This window comes from Anabrus simplex, chromosome 2 (genome assembly GCF_040414725.1).
Source record: "Anabrus simplex isolate iqAnaSimp1 chromosome 2, ASM4041472v1, whole genome shotgun sequence".
Taxonomy (NCBI): Eukaryota; Metazoa; Arthropoda; class Insecta; order Orthoptera; family Tettigoniidae; genus Anabrus; species Anabrus simplex.
In genome coordinates, this window is record NC_090266.1 from 716,389,410 (window position 1) to 716,407,933 (window position 18,524).

The 18,524-nt window shown below is 38.9% G+C and overlaps 1 protein-coding gene across 1 annotated transcript in view; it reads left to right on the forward strand.

The window, feature by feature from the left end:
* The first annotated feature begins 709 nt into the window (after positions 1–709).
* LOC136864401 (peroxiredoxin 2) overlaps positions 710–18,524 on the forward strand; it is a 37,637-nt gene continuing 19,822 nt past the window's right edge. The window contains exons 1-2 of the mRNA XM_067141345.2: positions 710–805; positions 8,566–8,710. Of these exons, the coding sequence (XP_066997446.2) occupies positions 8,577–8,710 (134 nt within the window). The 5' untranslated portion in view covers positions 710–805; positions 8,566–8,576. The remainder of the gene's footprint in view (positions 806–8,565; positions 8,711–18,524) is intronic.

The following is an 18,524-nucleotide window of genomic DNA, read 5'->3' on the forward strand; positions in this document are numbered from 1 at the left end:
ACCTCAATAACACTTTCCTTTCTAGACGTAATTTATTTATCCATTTTCGTATATGCATTTCCATTGATATTTGAATTTAGCGCTACTTTTCAGGTCAAGTCACTAGAAGCGCCACCGTCGAATTATCTCCCATTTTAACAAAGCTAAATCCGTAAGTGTCGCGTATTGTCTCTACTGTATTTGCAAATAGGTAATGAAAGGGAATAAACTGATCCCTTCTGTTATCGTGACCTCCATCCTCTGGAAAAATTCTGCGGGCGCCCATGGCCAGCACTATGAATTAAGTCACAACTTGTTTACTAAACGTCAGCACTAAACTCCGATGATTCACAATAAACTCGGTAAAGTGGATTCAGTTAAATTAAGAAATCCACAGTGACAAAAAGAATAAGTGGAATATTTTCATTCAAATTATTACAATTATCAACACTGTATCCATATTTTAAATGAATAAGCATCTGTTTTATTAATTAATTCAAAATATACGCAGATACTGATATTGGGCAGAGTTGAGAAGGAAAACGGAAACATTTAATAATGTAGTTTTGCTGCTGGGTGTATTTCTTTTAAAATATAATTCAACAAGGTTCACCATTCAAGCAGCACCAGTCATCTCGAAGTTGAATGCCTTGTTGCCAACCTGAAAATTGCTGCTATACTTTAACTTCTATGTGTTACTCTTTGGTTGTCGTGATTTATATAGTGTATCGTTAAGAGCTCGTTGGAACCATTTCTGTTGAGACTGTCGAGTAGCGGAGTTAGCTTGATATTGCAGTACATTTGCCAGCCGGTGTTTTGTCTCTCAGTAGGTATTTTTCTATTTTGTCAGTCTTGATTTGTTAATTTATGTATATAAAATAGTTGCATTCTTACTTTCGAAGAAAGCAAATTATTAATTCGGTATTGCGTGAAACTGTTTTATTTCTTTGTACCGGTAGTTCGTTACGTGATTTTTTTGACGTAACGAGTGTGAAGGTTAGTTTCATGTTGAGTGGTGTCTTTTCTTTTTTAGACGTACAGTATAACGATAAGTTTCCGGATAATAATTTCCTTACAGCAGCTGTAATATTCGTATTTGTCTCCGTCTTGTGCTTTGTATTCTCGGAAGCGGCAATTCGTTGAAAGGTACCATTACGTATTCTCTTCGAACACCGGTGAGATTCTTTACTATGGTGTGCTGTTATGTAATCGGTCGTTACGATCTCCCGTAATTTGTACTTCTTTGTTGAGTTGAACGGTAAGGACGCTATTCGACCTGCGAAATTTTTGAAAACTGGTTTATAATCTCGATTGCTACATCGCCCGTGTTGGAAATCTGTAACCAGTGAGAAATTCTCCTGGTCAGCAAATAGTTTTTTTTCCCAGTACAAAGAATGTTGGCGGCAACAAAAGGTTTTAGTGGCAAAACGCTATTGAGAACGTTACGTAACTTCGTGGAAAGGGAGCTTGTGCCATTGTCTTATTCGGCGATATGAGGTTTAAATTTAATGTTCACTTATTGCAATGACACTGGAGAATCTTTCCCACTTAGGGTAGGGAAATCTTTTTAAGGGCTGGGTTTTACGATGCCTCTTTAAAACCAGTTGCATAATATATGGAACAGGCTCACAGAAATTGCAGAATTAACTTCTCCGGTAGTTCTGGGAATTTGGACCTGGGTTCTAATCTGAGATAGTCGGCTGATATTCAAATCCCTTTCGGATTTTTCCGCCGTCCGGTTAACTGGGATTACTCCGAATCCTATGTTCACACGTCACTAATTAACTCAAATTAAAGTTGGTACTGTTGGCCACGCGTTAGTAACGCGCTGCGGCTTTGGAGCCAAGCTCGGCATTTGGGAGGCGAATGTGTTCGTTCCCCACCGTCGGCTGTCCTGAGAATGGTTTTGTGTGGTTTGAAGTTTTCACTTCCAGGCAAATGCAGATTCCTTCCACCTTACACAATTTCATTCATTTCATCCTCATTAACTCCTCAACTACAGTTTGTATCAGTTTGCCAGAAAACTATTTCATATTAGCTCATCCCTGACTCCAAATCAGGAAAGTGGGGGGGACTTGACTAAGTGGCAGGAATGCATGTTAAATATAAACCCCGTGCACTGCAAGATTTAAAATATAAGAAAATGGGAATTATGCGAATGATACGTTGAATTCCTTTCAGAGGAGAGATTTGTTCATTGCGATGTCCAGGAACACACCAGCCTGTCCCCAGAAGTACATTTACTTCTATTACCTTATAAAGAGCAGCACACAACATTCTCCATTGCTTAAGTAGCTAATAGCCAGCAGCTATTGGCCAACGTATAATGGGATGTGATGTCATTCCCAGCAATGATAATTTCATTCGGTTCCCAACCCCTGCCCAGCAAAAGTACATGAAACATGTAAAGGAGCATACTGTCCGCACGCAAGAGGAGAAAGATCATTTAGCAGCTGTAACTTATTTTTGCATAACCAAGCCAATCTGTCGTGAAAACAGTGGCCCCAAGGGGCCACACTCCCTTCAGCAGGTTTTCTCTATAACCACAGTGTATACTGTCTGCACGGCATTAAGGGAATTTTGTAGCCTGTGACCTGTCTGGGCACATCCAGGTTAATCTGTCATGAGAACAATGGCCCCTTTGTAGCCACACTTCCCTTCGAGAGGCTTTTATTTATGGCTGCGGGGCATACAATCTATAGTGAGGTCAGTGACCACCCTTCTCGAAGGGGCCACAGTACACTACCTTTGAGAGGACTTTTTTTTTAATGGCTGCAGCACATACTGTCCGCACGGCAAGGGAAAAGGTCATTTAGAGCTTATCTTAGTTCCTAAGTACACAGGTTGGCAGCCTTGTGCTCTGCCCTATCACGTCGTCCACAAGGAAGAAACAAATGAGTCATTCCGAGCGTAGATGTTTGAGATACCAGTAGTGACCCGTGGCACAAGTGTTGGGAGTGTGTAGTATATAGGTTAACGGCATGCGTTAAGTTGGAACGGCAAGCGGTCTCCAGTAAACGGCCTTTCATGGCAATACTTTTCCTGTGGTTGGCCCCCCTAGTGATAATGAGGCCTGCCTGTTGATTTCTTCCCTTCTTGGCAATTAAATATATTTGTAGATTTCAATTGTTCCAAGGAAGATGGTGTAACTTCCTGTAAAATGTATTTAGTTATTTTACACGAATATTCAAAAGTCAAAATGGAAATAAGAATGAAGTTTATAGTAGTAATCTAAAAGGCTGTATAAAAATCCAGTGCATAATCATTCAATTTATAATAAAATTTCACTTCAATGTATAATAATATCTAAATTTGTAGTTGGAAAACAATGTCCAATGAACTTAGCTATATTTTAAATTAAAATGCAGTATTTATCTTACCTCTGTTCACCATCTGCTTGTTGAATCACAAATTTCTTTGTTGCTTTCCATGTTGTTTCATGTAGTTCTCTTCTATCTTAATGGTGTCGAACACAAGCAGACCAGCTCTTGGAACTGATTGTTCCAGCTCTTCAAGCAGAAGTTGGCACACAATAGCACTCACAAATTTGAGTACTATTTCTCTGTTAGTCAGTTTTTTCCTCAGAATGTGGAAGTTAAACCCAGATTTTATCAAGAGCTGTTGTTTTTTTCATGAGGAAAGCCCCACACACTTTAAGTTCCTTTACGATTGGGGGCTTGCCTTTTGTAAATTTGTATGCCTCTTGTTTCGCCAAGTCTTGGCAATAATAATTTTTATTAAGAAATAAGTTTTTCTTTGTTTTAGGACCTTCCTGTATGATTTTCCGAATGGTTTCCCTGTCAAGTTTCAAAATTTTAGGAGTCTCGGAAATATGAAACTTGCCCAAGTTGTTCTTCACTATGTTCTCATACGCATTGCATACCATCCATTGACAGCTTACTTCAGATGTCAGTTGTCTGTCTTTTCTTTGCAGAATAACTACTACTCGGTTAAGTATCTCTTGCGGGTACGGAACCGCTGCTACTCACTGTTACCCGGTCGAGTAGCAGTGTTACTGGTGCTTGGCTGAGTGCATGCACTGGTAGATTGAATACTGTATTTTCTGTTGCGTTCATTTCCAAGGCCTCCACATTATTGCATGAAGCTAACTGAAGATATTAATGAGGTAAATATGATTTCCAAACAGCAAACAAGCATGAATTGTCTGAGCTGAAGGGAAGTTATTTATTTTTTATTTTTTTGCTAGGGGCTTTACGTCGCACCGACACAGATAGGTCTTATGGCGACGATGGGATAGGAAAGGCCTAGGAGTTGGAAGGAAGCGGCCGTGGCCTTAATTAAGGTACAGCCCCAGCATTTGCCTGGTGTGAAAATGGGAAACCACGGAAAACCATTTTCAGGGCTGCCGATAGTGGGATTCGAACCTACTATCTCCCGGATGCAAGCTCACAGCCGCACGGCCAACTCGCCCGGTATTGGCTTTTTTTTTTTTATGGGGTCCAGCATCTAGGTCATCAGCCCAAAAAGACATCTGTTGTAGTAAGAGGTGTATTGTTAACATAGCTGTGAGGATTTGTGTTGGGAACTGGAAACTTGTTTTACAGCCCACTACAGTCAAATCACCCTCTGCCAGGCAAGGGAGGAGCCTGGAGTTCAATCGCATGCTGCCACCATGACTAGTCGTTGGGGAACGTTGGCTGTCTCAACTTTAGTGTTGGTACTTGGCGCTGGAGTTCTTACAGGTGCTCTGCACTCTTCAGTATATTTACTAATGAGCAAAGAACAAGTTAAGGTCCTTCAATACTTTTTCTTTTAATTATCACCTGTTCCATCAATGAAGAGGAACTTGTGAACATTATACTTGTCCATGTAATACTATTTCTGCAGCCGGCTACACATGTAACTGCATACCTTAGCGACTTGCTTGGTCAAGGGTATTGTGCTTATACACAAGCTTGTTTACAGGTACATGGCAAGTCCTGCAAGGGTTGCTGCCCTTCCTGTATGCCGTGTGTCTGTAAACAAGAGTGCGGTTGCAGTTACATATTGCCCACACAAAACCCTCAGTGTCTATGAAAGGATCGGATTTCTGTAAACCTTGACTAGCAGGGGGTGCAAAAGAGAGTTTAGGTATCCAACATGTGTGGCTATCATGACTTTGTAACATACTTCACAAATGTGTTTATTTTACCATTGTGTGTGCTTATTTGTATCGTCAAACTGGGTCGTTTTACTTCTTTCCACATGTACAGTTTTCAGTATTTATGATTAGCTTACTGTTAGTTCGTAGTCGTTAGTTGAAGATAGGCTTGTGTGTTTTTCACCTGTGGATGTACTGTCACCTTCACATTGAGGGAAGTGGAAGACCTCATTTCCACAGCTGTTGATGCGACAGCCAAGGGATGGGAGAAAAATGGTTGGCCATGCCCAACAAACAGTCGCTCAAGCATGGGAATGAGATTGTAGACACTACAGAAGATGATCTAATATTGCTTGGTTATTCCACGAGCTCCAGTTCCAGTGAGACGAACAGCAGGGCAGTGATATGGATGTGGAAGGAATCTTACCCCTCCCCACTGGTCAGTATCTGCAGTGAGATGGGCAAGAAACTGTTGGTTTTAGTTTTTCTTAGCAATGTGTTGGTCATTGTCATTGAGATATGAACTGGTTATTTAGGTTGTTTTATCATTGTTTTGTGGTTCCCTGCATTGAATTATGTTTGCATCAAATATTCCTGTCTTCATTTTGTGATGTACATCAAATGTGTAACTTGTTGATCATAGGTAGCTTTTGAGGAAAGAGAATGTGAAATAATTGAAATTATAACGTGAGTTTTTATTTGCTCTTTCAACTTAAAAGTATTTCTTTCCTGTTATTGTGTGCTCAGGAAGTATTAAAATATAAATATAATAAATCTTATTTTATGTAGTTCAGCGCTATACCACTCAACTATCAGGGTCTTACTCTGGGGGGGAAAATTGCTATAGTATCCCTTGCGTCGGTATTGATTAGTGACAAGAACATGAGATCAGCGCATTTTTCGTTTGTCAGTAGGCAAAACTTCAACATTAGGTGGCCATATACACACATTCTTTCCTCTAAAATCACGGTGTGTTGAAATGGCACAGTTAGCACGCGTGAAAGAATGGCACGTGGATAAAGCAGTCTTCCCCATACAGTAAATTACTCACTGGGGAATTTAGCATGTGATACCACGGGGTGTTCAGTTCCAGAGGGAAAGATCGTGAGTATAGACGAAAACTGTCATTTGGCATGTCGTCTAGACTGGCACTTTGTCATGAACAAATTTTTTGTGACTAAGTCGTTCCTGACAACTGTAGTATTTTGTGCATGTAGTTGAAACAAAAGTGTTGACTAACAATATGTTTGGGAGAGAAATATGTATCGTTGCTGTGCTGTAATCAAAACTTTCGAGGGACTTTCAATCAGTCAGTACTGTTTGAAGGAGTGTCATGCATTCAAGTAAACAATAATAGATCAAAATACCATGGGTTTGGTACATACTGGTCTTCATTAGAAGAACCACGTTTCGTAAACATCTCTCGTATTTTACGCTTTTCCTGAAAAAGGCCTTCATAGATTGAATTTTCTTGGAAACAATGTCACAATCAACGTTCGGGTCAACTTACGGAAAAAAAACCGCAACCAGAGCATCATATGCTCTATATTTCTGTTTATATATTTCATTGATTTCACTTTCCACCAAGCCGGATGAAACTAAATCTCAGTACATTGTCATAATTGCCCTGTTGAGCATGACTGACAAAAAGACAGGAGAATAAAATCTAGCATCAGTCAGGGTAAATACGAGACATTTTTTTACAATTTTGTTCATAAATTACAAACAATAGTGACAATTATGCAAATAATAAGTTGTGACTCGTGTTACAAAAAATGCTGGAAACAGCAGATCACTATATATTCATTAACTTTTGAAAAATAAATATAAATTTGGGTCTTATTTTTAACCCAAAAAAGGGGGAATTCTGAGACAACCCAGGGAAAAAGTGAGACAGTATTGTAGCAGACTGGAGAGTTGATAGGGTAATTGAGACAGATTAGGGTCAAAGGATGACTGAAAAAAAATCTGGCTATAGTAGTTTGCAACACTTACCTCAGTTTTTATTATAGGAACAAAATGGCCATGTTTCAGTAACGCCAAATTTAGGCTTGAGATACATTTTAATACTTTTTCCTGACGAAAATTTTGTAGTATATAGATTGTTGACATACCATGTAATTAAATGGTACCTGAGCTTTGTCTGAATTATTCATTTTAATGATACTAAATAAATACATAGTGCCCATTGTAATCAGAGTGGTGAAAAATGAGACATTTCACTCGGTTAAAACTGGGTTAACAGAAACTGTAAGTTCTGTTTTTTTCTTAAAAACCTCAACTGTTCCTGGGAATGCAAATGTAATGCCTCTACCTTTCCCTGTTATTATTGGAACAGGCAATTTCACCAGTAATTTTGATTTTCCACAACAGATAAATCATTGTTGTTAATCTTGAACACAGTTTTGTTATTGTCCACACAATTGGGACACATAATTTGCACGCTTCCACCTTCCAGAACTTTCTGAACAGTAGCAACATATTTATATTGAAAAGAATGCTGCTTTCCACATCTTTCCAAAAGTAATAGTACAAAGCACCCGGATTTACTTCATCTGCCATGATCATTTCCACAGCATCTGTATTGAGTAGATCAACTGATCAACTTCATCAAGACTGTTGCTGCTACCTTGCCAGTCTTCATCTTTGCTTGAAGCCGAGTCAGAAGAATCAACTTTTGCTCTTAGTCCTAGATGGAGGTTTTACTACTGGAACTGTTTCCTTTTGAATATCAGTACCCTTTCTATTCTGCTTTTCCCTCACAAGCTGAGAATACTCCTCAGATGGTATCACCTTTGCTGTTGGGTCCATTCTTTTTCGCTTGTTCATGGTTTTATCAGTGTGTGTGATTTTTGAAAGTAGGATAAGTATTTAGGTACAGAAAAAGTGTACAAACTCTTATTTTCCCCCTAGAAGTATATGATCTCATATTTACCCCCTTTTTTTAAAAAAAATTCTTCTCAAATCAAAAACTTAAAATTGTTTTCAAGCTGAAAAAAGGTGGTTCTCCCTTACACTACCACATAAAACAAACACTCTCCTGGATTTTTGGATTGAGCCAGAGTAACAAAATACAAAGTGCACCTCATGAAATTTTTTGGTTAGAAAAAACACCACTTAGGAAAAACTTGTCTGCTGGTAGATATATAGCTTGGACACTTTTCAATTTTATTATAATGGATATGACTAATATATAACATGTTGTGCAAAGTGTTAAGATCATTAATCAGAGCAGAAAAATTTGCGAGTCTCATTTTTTTTCTTTTTTTGTCTGTCTCATAATTACACTGACATGTTATGACGTTAGTCTCTCAGACTACGTGATCGCGTAGTGCACAAGTCTGCCAACTTAGTAACTAGGTACAAACCAATTGGTCTGCATAGTTAATGCGGCTAGTAAAATTCTACCTGTCATTTAAACTCCTTTATTATGTTATTAGGTTTGTGTACCCGAGAGTAAAATTAAAATGCATCTGTATTTTCAGAATCTCTCATTATGTCGGTGCTTGCCATTCAGAAGCCTGCCCCAGATTTCAAGGGGACTGCTGTGATCAATGGCCAGTTTAAAGATATTTCCCTTTCTCAGTATAAAGGGAAATATGTCGTTCTGTTCTTCTATCCTTTGGATTTGTGAGTATGCATTTTATCTAAAAAGTTAGTTGTTTTCATTGTTATAATATTCCTTTTTACCATTCTTACTTGCAAGACACACCTTTTAAGGAAGATCTGAAAGCCTAGAGACTGTAGATATTTTAATCTTATAACCAGTTTCTGACCTGGCAAGGTACGGTTCCACAGAGGAAATAAAGATGGATGTTTTACAGGGCACCTATTTCTCCTTAGTCACCAGTACAGGTATTGCTGAAGAAACTAGTTTTCTTAGTTGCTGGAATTGGTATGTATTTGTGTCCTAAATTCATGTCACATAGACTTTCAGGTCTTTTGCAAGAGGTGTTCTGAAAACTTTGTCTATTTGTTATATGTGAAAAGCATGGTGAATTAAGCTACCAAATGTCCTGCTTTAGTTTATAGAGCTTGCTGTGTCTTTGTTGCTTGCCTCTAAAACGAAATTTATGCCTAGCAAGGTGGTTCACTTTGTGATTTTGTTGTGTATTGCTTTTGTCTATTAGAGTGCATTGTTATATTTTACTGGATGTGATGATAAATCTATTAAAGCATTAATGCTGAGGTTTACAACACTTGAATGTGTTCTGTAAATGGATTGGAACACTCTTGTACGGGGTCTGTAAATAAAGTAGTGGCAACGTAGTCCAGACACTCGCAGGAGATAGGTAAATAGGATATGGGAGTGGTCAGGTGGTGGTGGTGTCAGTATGTAGTGTGCATTTAACAGGCATCCAGTTGGGAGTGTTGTTGCTTTATGGCATTGAAGGGTTTTATTTTACCACTCCAAAGCATGTTTTCAGAAGGTTATCAGCGTTTATGTATTAAAATCGATGTTGCTCTTGGCTAAAATGCATCGGAATGTTATCGAGGTTTGCGTGACGGCGAGAATGCATTGACCGTATAGGAAGGTTTCACGATGGGTCAAGGCGTTTCGTGCAGGTCAGAATGAGACTGCAGATTTGCACCACACAGGTTGGCCGTCCATTCCTCAAAATCAGATCGACATTGTGAGTGGTCTTGTTTCCATAAACCATCGATGGTCTGTCCATGAATTATCGGTCTGTCATCAAATGGTGTGGCACATACTGACGAAATGTCTTAACATTAGGAAGATTGTGTCCCATTCGTTTCCACGTAAACTTGCTGATGTACAGAAAATGCTCCGGTATGCACTGACTGGCAACCACCTGGACAGATACTGCAACGGAGGACTCATTTATACAGCATATTGTCATTGATGAGAAGTGGGCATGAGCCTACGTGTTTGAATTAAAGCGTCAATCGAATCTGTGGAGTCGCCCAGTTTTGCCATATCCACAGAAATTTCGACAAGAACCCAGTCTGGTGTAGCCTATGCTGATAGTATACGACTAAGAGGGTGTTATTCTTATGCTGGCTGTGCCTGAGGGACAAACAGTCAACGGTGACTAGTATTGCAGATTTCAGAGCAACATCTGCGTCCGGATGTGTGGCGCAAACTTCAATGATTGAGAGACGATCGCCCTATCGTGTTGCATAACACACATCATGTTGAAAAGTGTCAAGCTTCTATTGCAACGGTGGCATTGGGAGCTCTTGGATCACCCTCCATACTCACCAGACAAGAGTCCTTGTGACCTCCACCACTTTCCAAAGTTGAAGCAACCCTTCAGAGGTCACGGATTTTCTGACGTGAAGACTGTACGCCGCGCAGTAGGACGCTCCGCTGCTGTCATCGAGAAACTCCTTGCCAACGGTCCTAAATGGCTTCACGACATTTGGTAAAAGGTAATAGACTTTCCAGGTAACTAAATTGAAGGATTGTTATTAAATTGTACTTGTTAGTTCATTAAATATTGCATTCTGTCAATATTACCACTTTATTTACAGCCCTCTTAGTATAATTCACTTATTAGTTTTCAAAGTAGGAACAGTTTCTGAAAGCAAATTTAACAAATTAATACATTAATTAATTAGTACACTGTAAGGTAAAAAATATTTTAAATATATATATATATATATTATATATATATAATTACTACTTTAAAAATAATATTAACGACTAAAATTTATTTTCCTATAAATATTCTTAACACCTTTACACAGACCTCCATACATCGTATAGACCTCTTTTTCACATGCTGCTGACCTAAATGCGTAGTATAGACCCCTGTAGGTCCAATTTCATTTTGTTATAGCTTGTAAAGTTTTAAATGTGTAGAGATTGAAATGGTAGGCTATATCTTTGAAGGTGATGACTCCTGCATTTCTTGTGTGTATGAATCTGCCCAAATCAAGTTTTTCTTTCTAAAGAGTTTGAAATAGTCTGATTTCATTCCACTTGAGACTAGACTTGCATACATCTGTTTAGAATGCAGCAGATTTTTATTGTATGACATTTCCTTATGTAGATTGATAGTATGATTCACTGATATGCATGTTATCTGGTGAGGATTCCTATACTTCTTTCAACGCCTTGAAACTTCTTAGGACTCGTTATAACTTGACTATCTGTCGCTTTGAAATATGTTGTGTGGCACAGAAGCGTGACACAGTGAAGTTTGAATGAAAGAGACGTGATTTAAGTTTTAATAAATCAGACAATAATAGCACTACACAAGACTGAACTGACTGAAGTGACAGTGGACACATAACATAAGAAATGGGAGCTCAATAGTACACACGATCAAATGACTGGTGACTAAACATGCCAAAGTACATGCTCTCTTTATCGTGAACTAATCGTCCCATTAACCTGGGAGTTTTGCTAAATGAATGTTTGAACTGTTGTTTCCATTCTTCCGCTAACGTTTCCAAGGCGACTATTGCCCTAGTTTTCATTACATTGTTAAACAACCCATGCAAATACGATAACGTTGCTTTCATTCCATATAAAATGTGGAAGGTCTCTTTTCCATTAGTACACTGTAAGGTAAATAACAAATTCAATGAATGTAAAGTACATTCTTCTGAGTCTGCTGTAAATGTTTGAAGATGATCTGAGCTAAACTGTTGTAAAAGTGGATTTAGAAGCCCCTGAATTTCCTCGGTGCTCGCACCTGAATTTGCCTACCTACCGATCTCCTGAATCATCATTTGTACCTGAAGATGGCTCCAAAATTGATATAAGGGGACTACTTGATTTGTGTAGGAAGAAGGTACAGAAGGTAGTTGTGTTTGTAGCATTTTGAAATCTGTTATTAAAATAAAAGGACTTTGCATTATGACTATTCCCTGCTGTAAATAAGCAAATTTTGCAATTTAAAAAAAAAAGGATTTTCTAGGTAAACCATCCTTTATAAATGGCTAAGTTAAAAACATTGTTTGCTTAAGTGACAGTAGACATTATGCACATTAAAAAAATTGCATAACATTCACTCTGTACTGTATGGTAGTAAAGGTAAATTGAATGTTAATCAAACATAATGGTAGATAAGAGAGGCTGTCGGAGACAGTTTCACCAACCTAGGAAGTCTAGAGGCAAAGATAACAGAAATTAATTAAAAGGAACCAAAAAGTTGTTACTTTCATTAGTCATGGTTATTTTTAGCAATGCACATTGTTTCTTTTGCCACATTGTTCAAAATTGACTATTTTATATCAGACGTCATCACGTACTTGCTCCGCTCGGGACGGGTGTTGGTCACGTGACGAGAGCAGCGGACAGGTGGGTTGCATACCGTGACCTACTGTACTTGCCGCTCGAAAATGTTACCATATGAACAACAGCTTTTATAATAATAATTTGCAGCCTGAATCATGAGACGAACAGGGCACAGATTATGAAGTACAACAGGACAAGAAAATTATTCATTGACAAAGGAAATGTACAGCAGTGTGCAATATTTCCTGAATAAAGACGTTTTCATGATTAACTAAAGCTTTGGGACACGTACATATACCGAAAGAAAATACAATTTATGTGATTTGTACATATTCTTTGCACTCATTAACATGAATTTCAATATTTGTATGGCATTTGACTGACAACGGGACCTTTGGGCTCGTTTGGATAGTAGTGTGTCAATGTTTGTTGGGTACTATCGTTTGCATACTGGCAAGTCTCAAAACACATTTAAAGTTTTCATCGGTGAGCCTACTTCTGTATCTATTTACAAATGTTCATTAATGAAAAGGTACGTTCACATAAGTTGATCCGAATATACTTACAATATGAGCATTAAATGTGTACTGGTACACTCTATGAAATCTCTCCCGTGGAAAACTAACATAAAATTCAAACTGTTTTGTGTTTGCAAACCTATCTTTCATTTGAGTATCTCATTGTAAGTCAGAGTTCTAGCTGCAGTTCTGGTCTAACAGTTTGCCCATCCACTGAGAAGGGAATACCGAACATCTGCAGATCCTTTTCTAACGCCTGGATATCGTGAAACCTACTCTCATAGCAATATTAAAACCTCTTTATATTCTTCTAATGTTTTTTAAAAATGTGATTCTGTATTTTATTACATATTTTGCTGTGTTATTTTCTTGAACTATTAAATACTCTTCTTCCCAAGAAGGTTTGAAACTTGTTGGCGTCAATGGCCTACGCTGAGTTGAAATCTCTTCAATAGTAAATGCAACATTAACAGACTAAGAGTTGAACGTCGTGTGGTGTGGGGGTGAAGACAGCACACTAGTGTTGCCTCCTATGAGTTCACGCATATCATGTCGCAATATAACCTGTCCAGAAAGATGTGCTGTATCTTTGCGCCACTGACCTGCAGTACGGACTACATCATGCACTTCCCCTACTTGGCTCGCTAAGCTGCTCTTCCCTCGAGCAGGGAGCAAACTGGCTCCGAAGGCATTTCACTCTCGATTGACGATGCCTGTTTTATATCATTCCATTAAAAATGGCTGTCTGGGGGGGGGGGGAAGAGGAAAATGACTCAAGGGGTAAAGGCACATTTTCAAATTGTTGGGCCTTGTACTGAATTAGAGAGATGTTATTTGAAAACTGAAACATTCGCTGTATTAAACATCACTGGTATATGGCATGTTAAGTGGACAAGGGTTTCATTCTGACTTGATCTAAAATTAATTCAGTGCTTAGTGTATTAATTTGAGGAGAGCTTTATTATTAGTGATTGAGGAATGGCTGCGAGTGTTTGTTAGACTGGAAACATTGTGAGGGAGAGGTCCTTTTACAAAAAACAAACTATTTGGCTCAGTACTTTGAAGTTGAGACATAGATATATTAAAGATTTTGGTGATTTAAGGAAAATGCTTGACAGGTTTTGGTATTCCACAAATTTCCTGGAGAACACGACTCGAAACCATTGATGTGTATAGAATTATTATTATTATTATTATTATTATTATTATTATTATTATTATTATTATTGCAATAAATGCAAAAGAATGTTCTTCAAATTTATAATTCGCCTATTTCACATAATCCAGTTGCCATTTCTGCAAATTACCCGAGCTGTTGGATGCAAAACTGGCAGTCTCAAACTTTTTCATGTTAATACTATTGTAAATAGTAGTGATGGGCAGTGCTCTTACTCAAGGCTTGTCACAGATCTTGAGTTTCTCAAGACTGATTTTCCTGTGCTGCAATCTGTGAGACATCTCAGTAACTGCAAGGGCAAGCATGTTGGTATATCTTCAGCAGTTATTGCGTGAAATAACTATCTCATGTGGAAACGTGTATGCCGATAAATTGTCAAAAGCCGGCTGACTGAGTTCTGAATAGTTATTCATCTTACATGAACCATGAACAACATTTAGAAGTGATGATTAAATATTACAAAATGTGCAATATACACTAGCAGTACCTCAGTATAAAAACTAAGCATCAAAAACACAAATTCTGTACCATGTAATTGTGTAAATGTTTCAGTAAAACATTCAAGATCATCCTTTTTGTTATTACTACGCTGATGTTTATACCCTATTTGGCTAGGTTATTTTGCGGTGTCAATGAACCCAAAAGTCACGTACTCTATATAAAGAACAGAGGCCAAACTGTCATGCTGAACCACAGTTGGTATAAAACACCAATCCCGAATATCATTAATGCTGTACCACCATGCCCGGCCTCTATTCATGACTTAATTTATTAGTAAGGCATCTATGATCCAAGAGTTCGAAGATTTAAATCACTGCTTTACGGGTAAATTTGAATAAGAGTATTTAGACCAATTTAGTTATCTTGGGGAATATTGTGTACAAAAGCATTATTTATTAGTTTACTATTATGGACTGTATTACAGGCTCTTTGCCTAATACTCAATCGTCATACCATGAAAAGAGCGGAGTGTGCAACAGTAAATGTTGTTAAAATCAGGTGTTTGGTTATATATTGTATTATTCAATAGAGTAGAATATATCACGTGTATTTACTAAATCATATTTTCCCTTAAATGTCATACCAAATTGGTAACTAGGTAGAAAGTAGTTCAATAAGGTACTGAACGCATACTCGCTTCATAACTCAAACGAATTAAGTCTATGGACTGGCTGTCATATTATCACACTTGGTTAATGATAAATATATAGCATTTAAACATAGCGTAACATGATGAGACAGCTGTATAATGCCTTACGTATATAACAGAATAGATAGAAGAGAGAAAGTAATCAGTTATGCAAACTGATCGAAATAAACCAGAGCTGAATTGTCTTTTGTGATTCTGGTGAATTTCGACAAACATTAACCCATTATCAACATACCAGTAACTGTAAATTTCAATTAAGTTCTATTGAAATGAATGCCGAACAGTTTGCCCAGTTCCTACAGGTACAGAAAAACATGATCACCTCTCTTGTTACCCAACTCCAGCAGCATACATTTGAACCACAAAGATTTGTTTAGAAATTACAAGCAAAGTTTTGAGAACTATTTTGAAATGAATGTTATCAAATAACGCGTAATCTGCCAGATTACTCCTGAACTCGATGGGTAGTAGTAACTTTTCTATGGTCTCCGCCCTTGCCGCCCCAAGGCAATCAACCGAACTGACCTAAGATGAGCTCGTAGCACTCTCGTAGATATGCATCTGTCCCTGAAGAAAAATGTTCGTGTGGCCCAGCATCAGTTTCTGTCCATATACCAAATCGACCAGCGATCTGTTTCTTAATTTGTAGCCACATTAAGAAGTGCATTGGTGGATTCTGAATTTATATCACCATGCGATTGCAAGGCATCGGTTGCAAACATTTTCCTCGGAGCTCAATTTATGTGTGGAATCAAGGAAAATGGCATACGGGCAGTTGCTACAGTCTAGTACATGTGAATTTAAGGAAGTTGTGGCTGAAGTGGTTTTGCTTAAAACATCAAAAATACTCACAGCTACTATCTCAGAAGATATCTTCCACTAACTCAACAATTGAAATCAACAAAGTTACTCATAATTTCCAGTAACCGCACTACTCCAGATCGCATGCCGTATCAAAACGATCAGAGTGAACCTAAATCAAGAAGTGCATCAAGGTCACAAACTATTCTGAACTAGGAATTAAGACTTGTCTGCAATGTGGGAAGGATAATCAGTGTGAAAGACTGACATTTCAAAATCAAACTTGAAGTGGTCAGGTTGTAAAGAGGAAGGTCATATTGTAAGTCTGCATTAGGACCCTAATAGACTAAAGAATAGATCAAGGAAAAAATTCGACCAATCAAATTCATGAGGACCCAGTTTCTAGACAGTGTGGGGTTCAGCACATAAGACATCCGACAAAATTCTAAGGCAAGCAGTGGCAACACGGACAGGTATTTTGCAAGCATAGGCATAGAGGGAAAATTGGTTAAGTTCGAGGTAGACTCTGGCTCCGCATGCTCCTACCTAGACTTCAGTTTGCAAAACTAAATTGAAATTTTCTGCTCTTACCATCTAACATTGAATTTTCTTCTTACCAACATTTTTCTTCCGGGTAGTAAAGTTAATGTCCATATCAAATTCAATGGCATTTCAACTAAAGAAGAATTGAATGTTGTACAAGACGAGTTTTCTGCTATCCTGGGAAAACTGGATTTGGAAACTTATATCAACTTGAAAGATATTGATCAACAGTCGATGTCACACTCAGCATCTCATACTAATTCCAGTATCGGTAACATTGATGTGCTGAGAGCCCAGTATCCTAATTTTTGAGGAGAAGATTGGTTGTTTTTCTGGTTTCATGGTTACACTTCAGTGACGAGGAGCAATCCAGTTTTCCACTGGGAGAGTGAGGTGCCTTATGCACTGAAGAGTCTTGTCAAGCAAGAACTTGATTCACTTCATGCTGCTGGGATTATCACCAAAGTAGAATGCTCAGATTGGGGTTCACCATTGGTTATTATTCCTAAGACAGATGGAGGAGAGCGCTTATGCGTTGATTATAAAATTGGTGTTAACCACTTGACGTACTTTGACGAATCTCTCCGTCCTGGCTCTCAATTGCACTTCGGTACAAAGACGGATTTCTCCGTCCGTGGTTAGTGTTTATTTCCGGACCCACGAACCTGCTACGCAGGCGTAGCAGGGGGAGAGGTGATACTCCCACGTGGCGCGTCCCAGGTGGCGGATAGGGGGGTCCTCACCGGCTTGCCGGCGGACTTGAGGGAAATAAAATACCTCTCGCGGACCAAACACACTACCCCCTGCGGGTGGGGGACGCACATGTAGAATACACCCGCGGTATCCCCTGCCTGTCGTAAGAGGCGACTAAAAGGGGCGACCAAGGGCTGACTGACTTAGAACCATGTAACTAATTTTGAATCTTACCATCACGCGGGGAACACCATAGGTTGCCTGTACTTGCGAGTAGTACCACTAAATTCGGTACGAAATAGGTTTGTGATTAGTAGAAGTTAAAGCCTGGCCTGGTGGATTCCAGTACCCGTGCGTCGTACCCATGTGTGCAACACCGCGGGTCTGGGAGTAGCCTGTGAGTTGTACCACTATATGAGCAGCACCGTGGGTCTGCGTTGCCTGTGATTAGTACCCACTATGTGAGGAACACCACGGGAATACCGGCGCCCGTGTTTAGTACACCTAGGTGGGGAACCTTCTCGGTTTGCGTTGACACTGAGTTGCGCCATTGTGTGAGACACACCATAGGTCTGCGTTACTTGTACGTATTGCAATACTTGTGAGTAGTACCATCTTTTGTGGAACACCGTGAGTCTTCGCTACTTCTGATTAATACCCCAACATGACACATACCATGGTTCTATTTTACTCGCGACATGTACCATTCTGTGGGGCCTTAGACGTGGATTTTGCACCCCCTTTAGACACCAAGCATCATTGTGCTTTATAAGTGGTTCCTTGGTCGGTAATAATGTAATTTTCGATCAGTATTGAGTCCGATCCACTGGTTTTTGTTTGTTTTGTGTTTCTTTGACTTCCTGTCCATCCATTCATTCTTCATTCCATATTTTATTTTAATTTTGGTCAGTGGACGCCTTTGCAATTTTTGTTCTTTCATTTCGTAACATTAGGGGCCGATGACCTTCGATGTTAGGCCCCTTAAAACAACAAGCATCATCTATTTCCGGACCCGCTCCAAGCCGGTTTCCTTTGTGAAAGGATTTGATATTAGTAAGGTAACCTCTGGACAGATGGAAGCGCTGTTTTATTCCATTGATGTACTCGATAAACACTTCTGTGCTGTTATTCCGTGGAAAGAATAACCTGTAACTTAGCAACCTCATCATAAGCGAAATCATGGCTGCCTCCAAGTTGAGTGACGAAGTGATTATAAGGGAATTTTTACAAGAGAGAGACTTTGATATAGAAATAAGCGATGAAGAATTTAGTGGAAGTGAAAGTAGTTCGTGTTACAGTGACGTGAGCGCTAGTAGGGGTGAACAAAGTACTGTTTTGCCGTCAAATTTGTC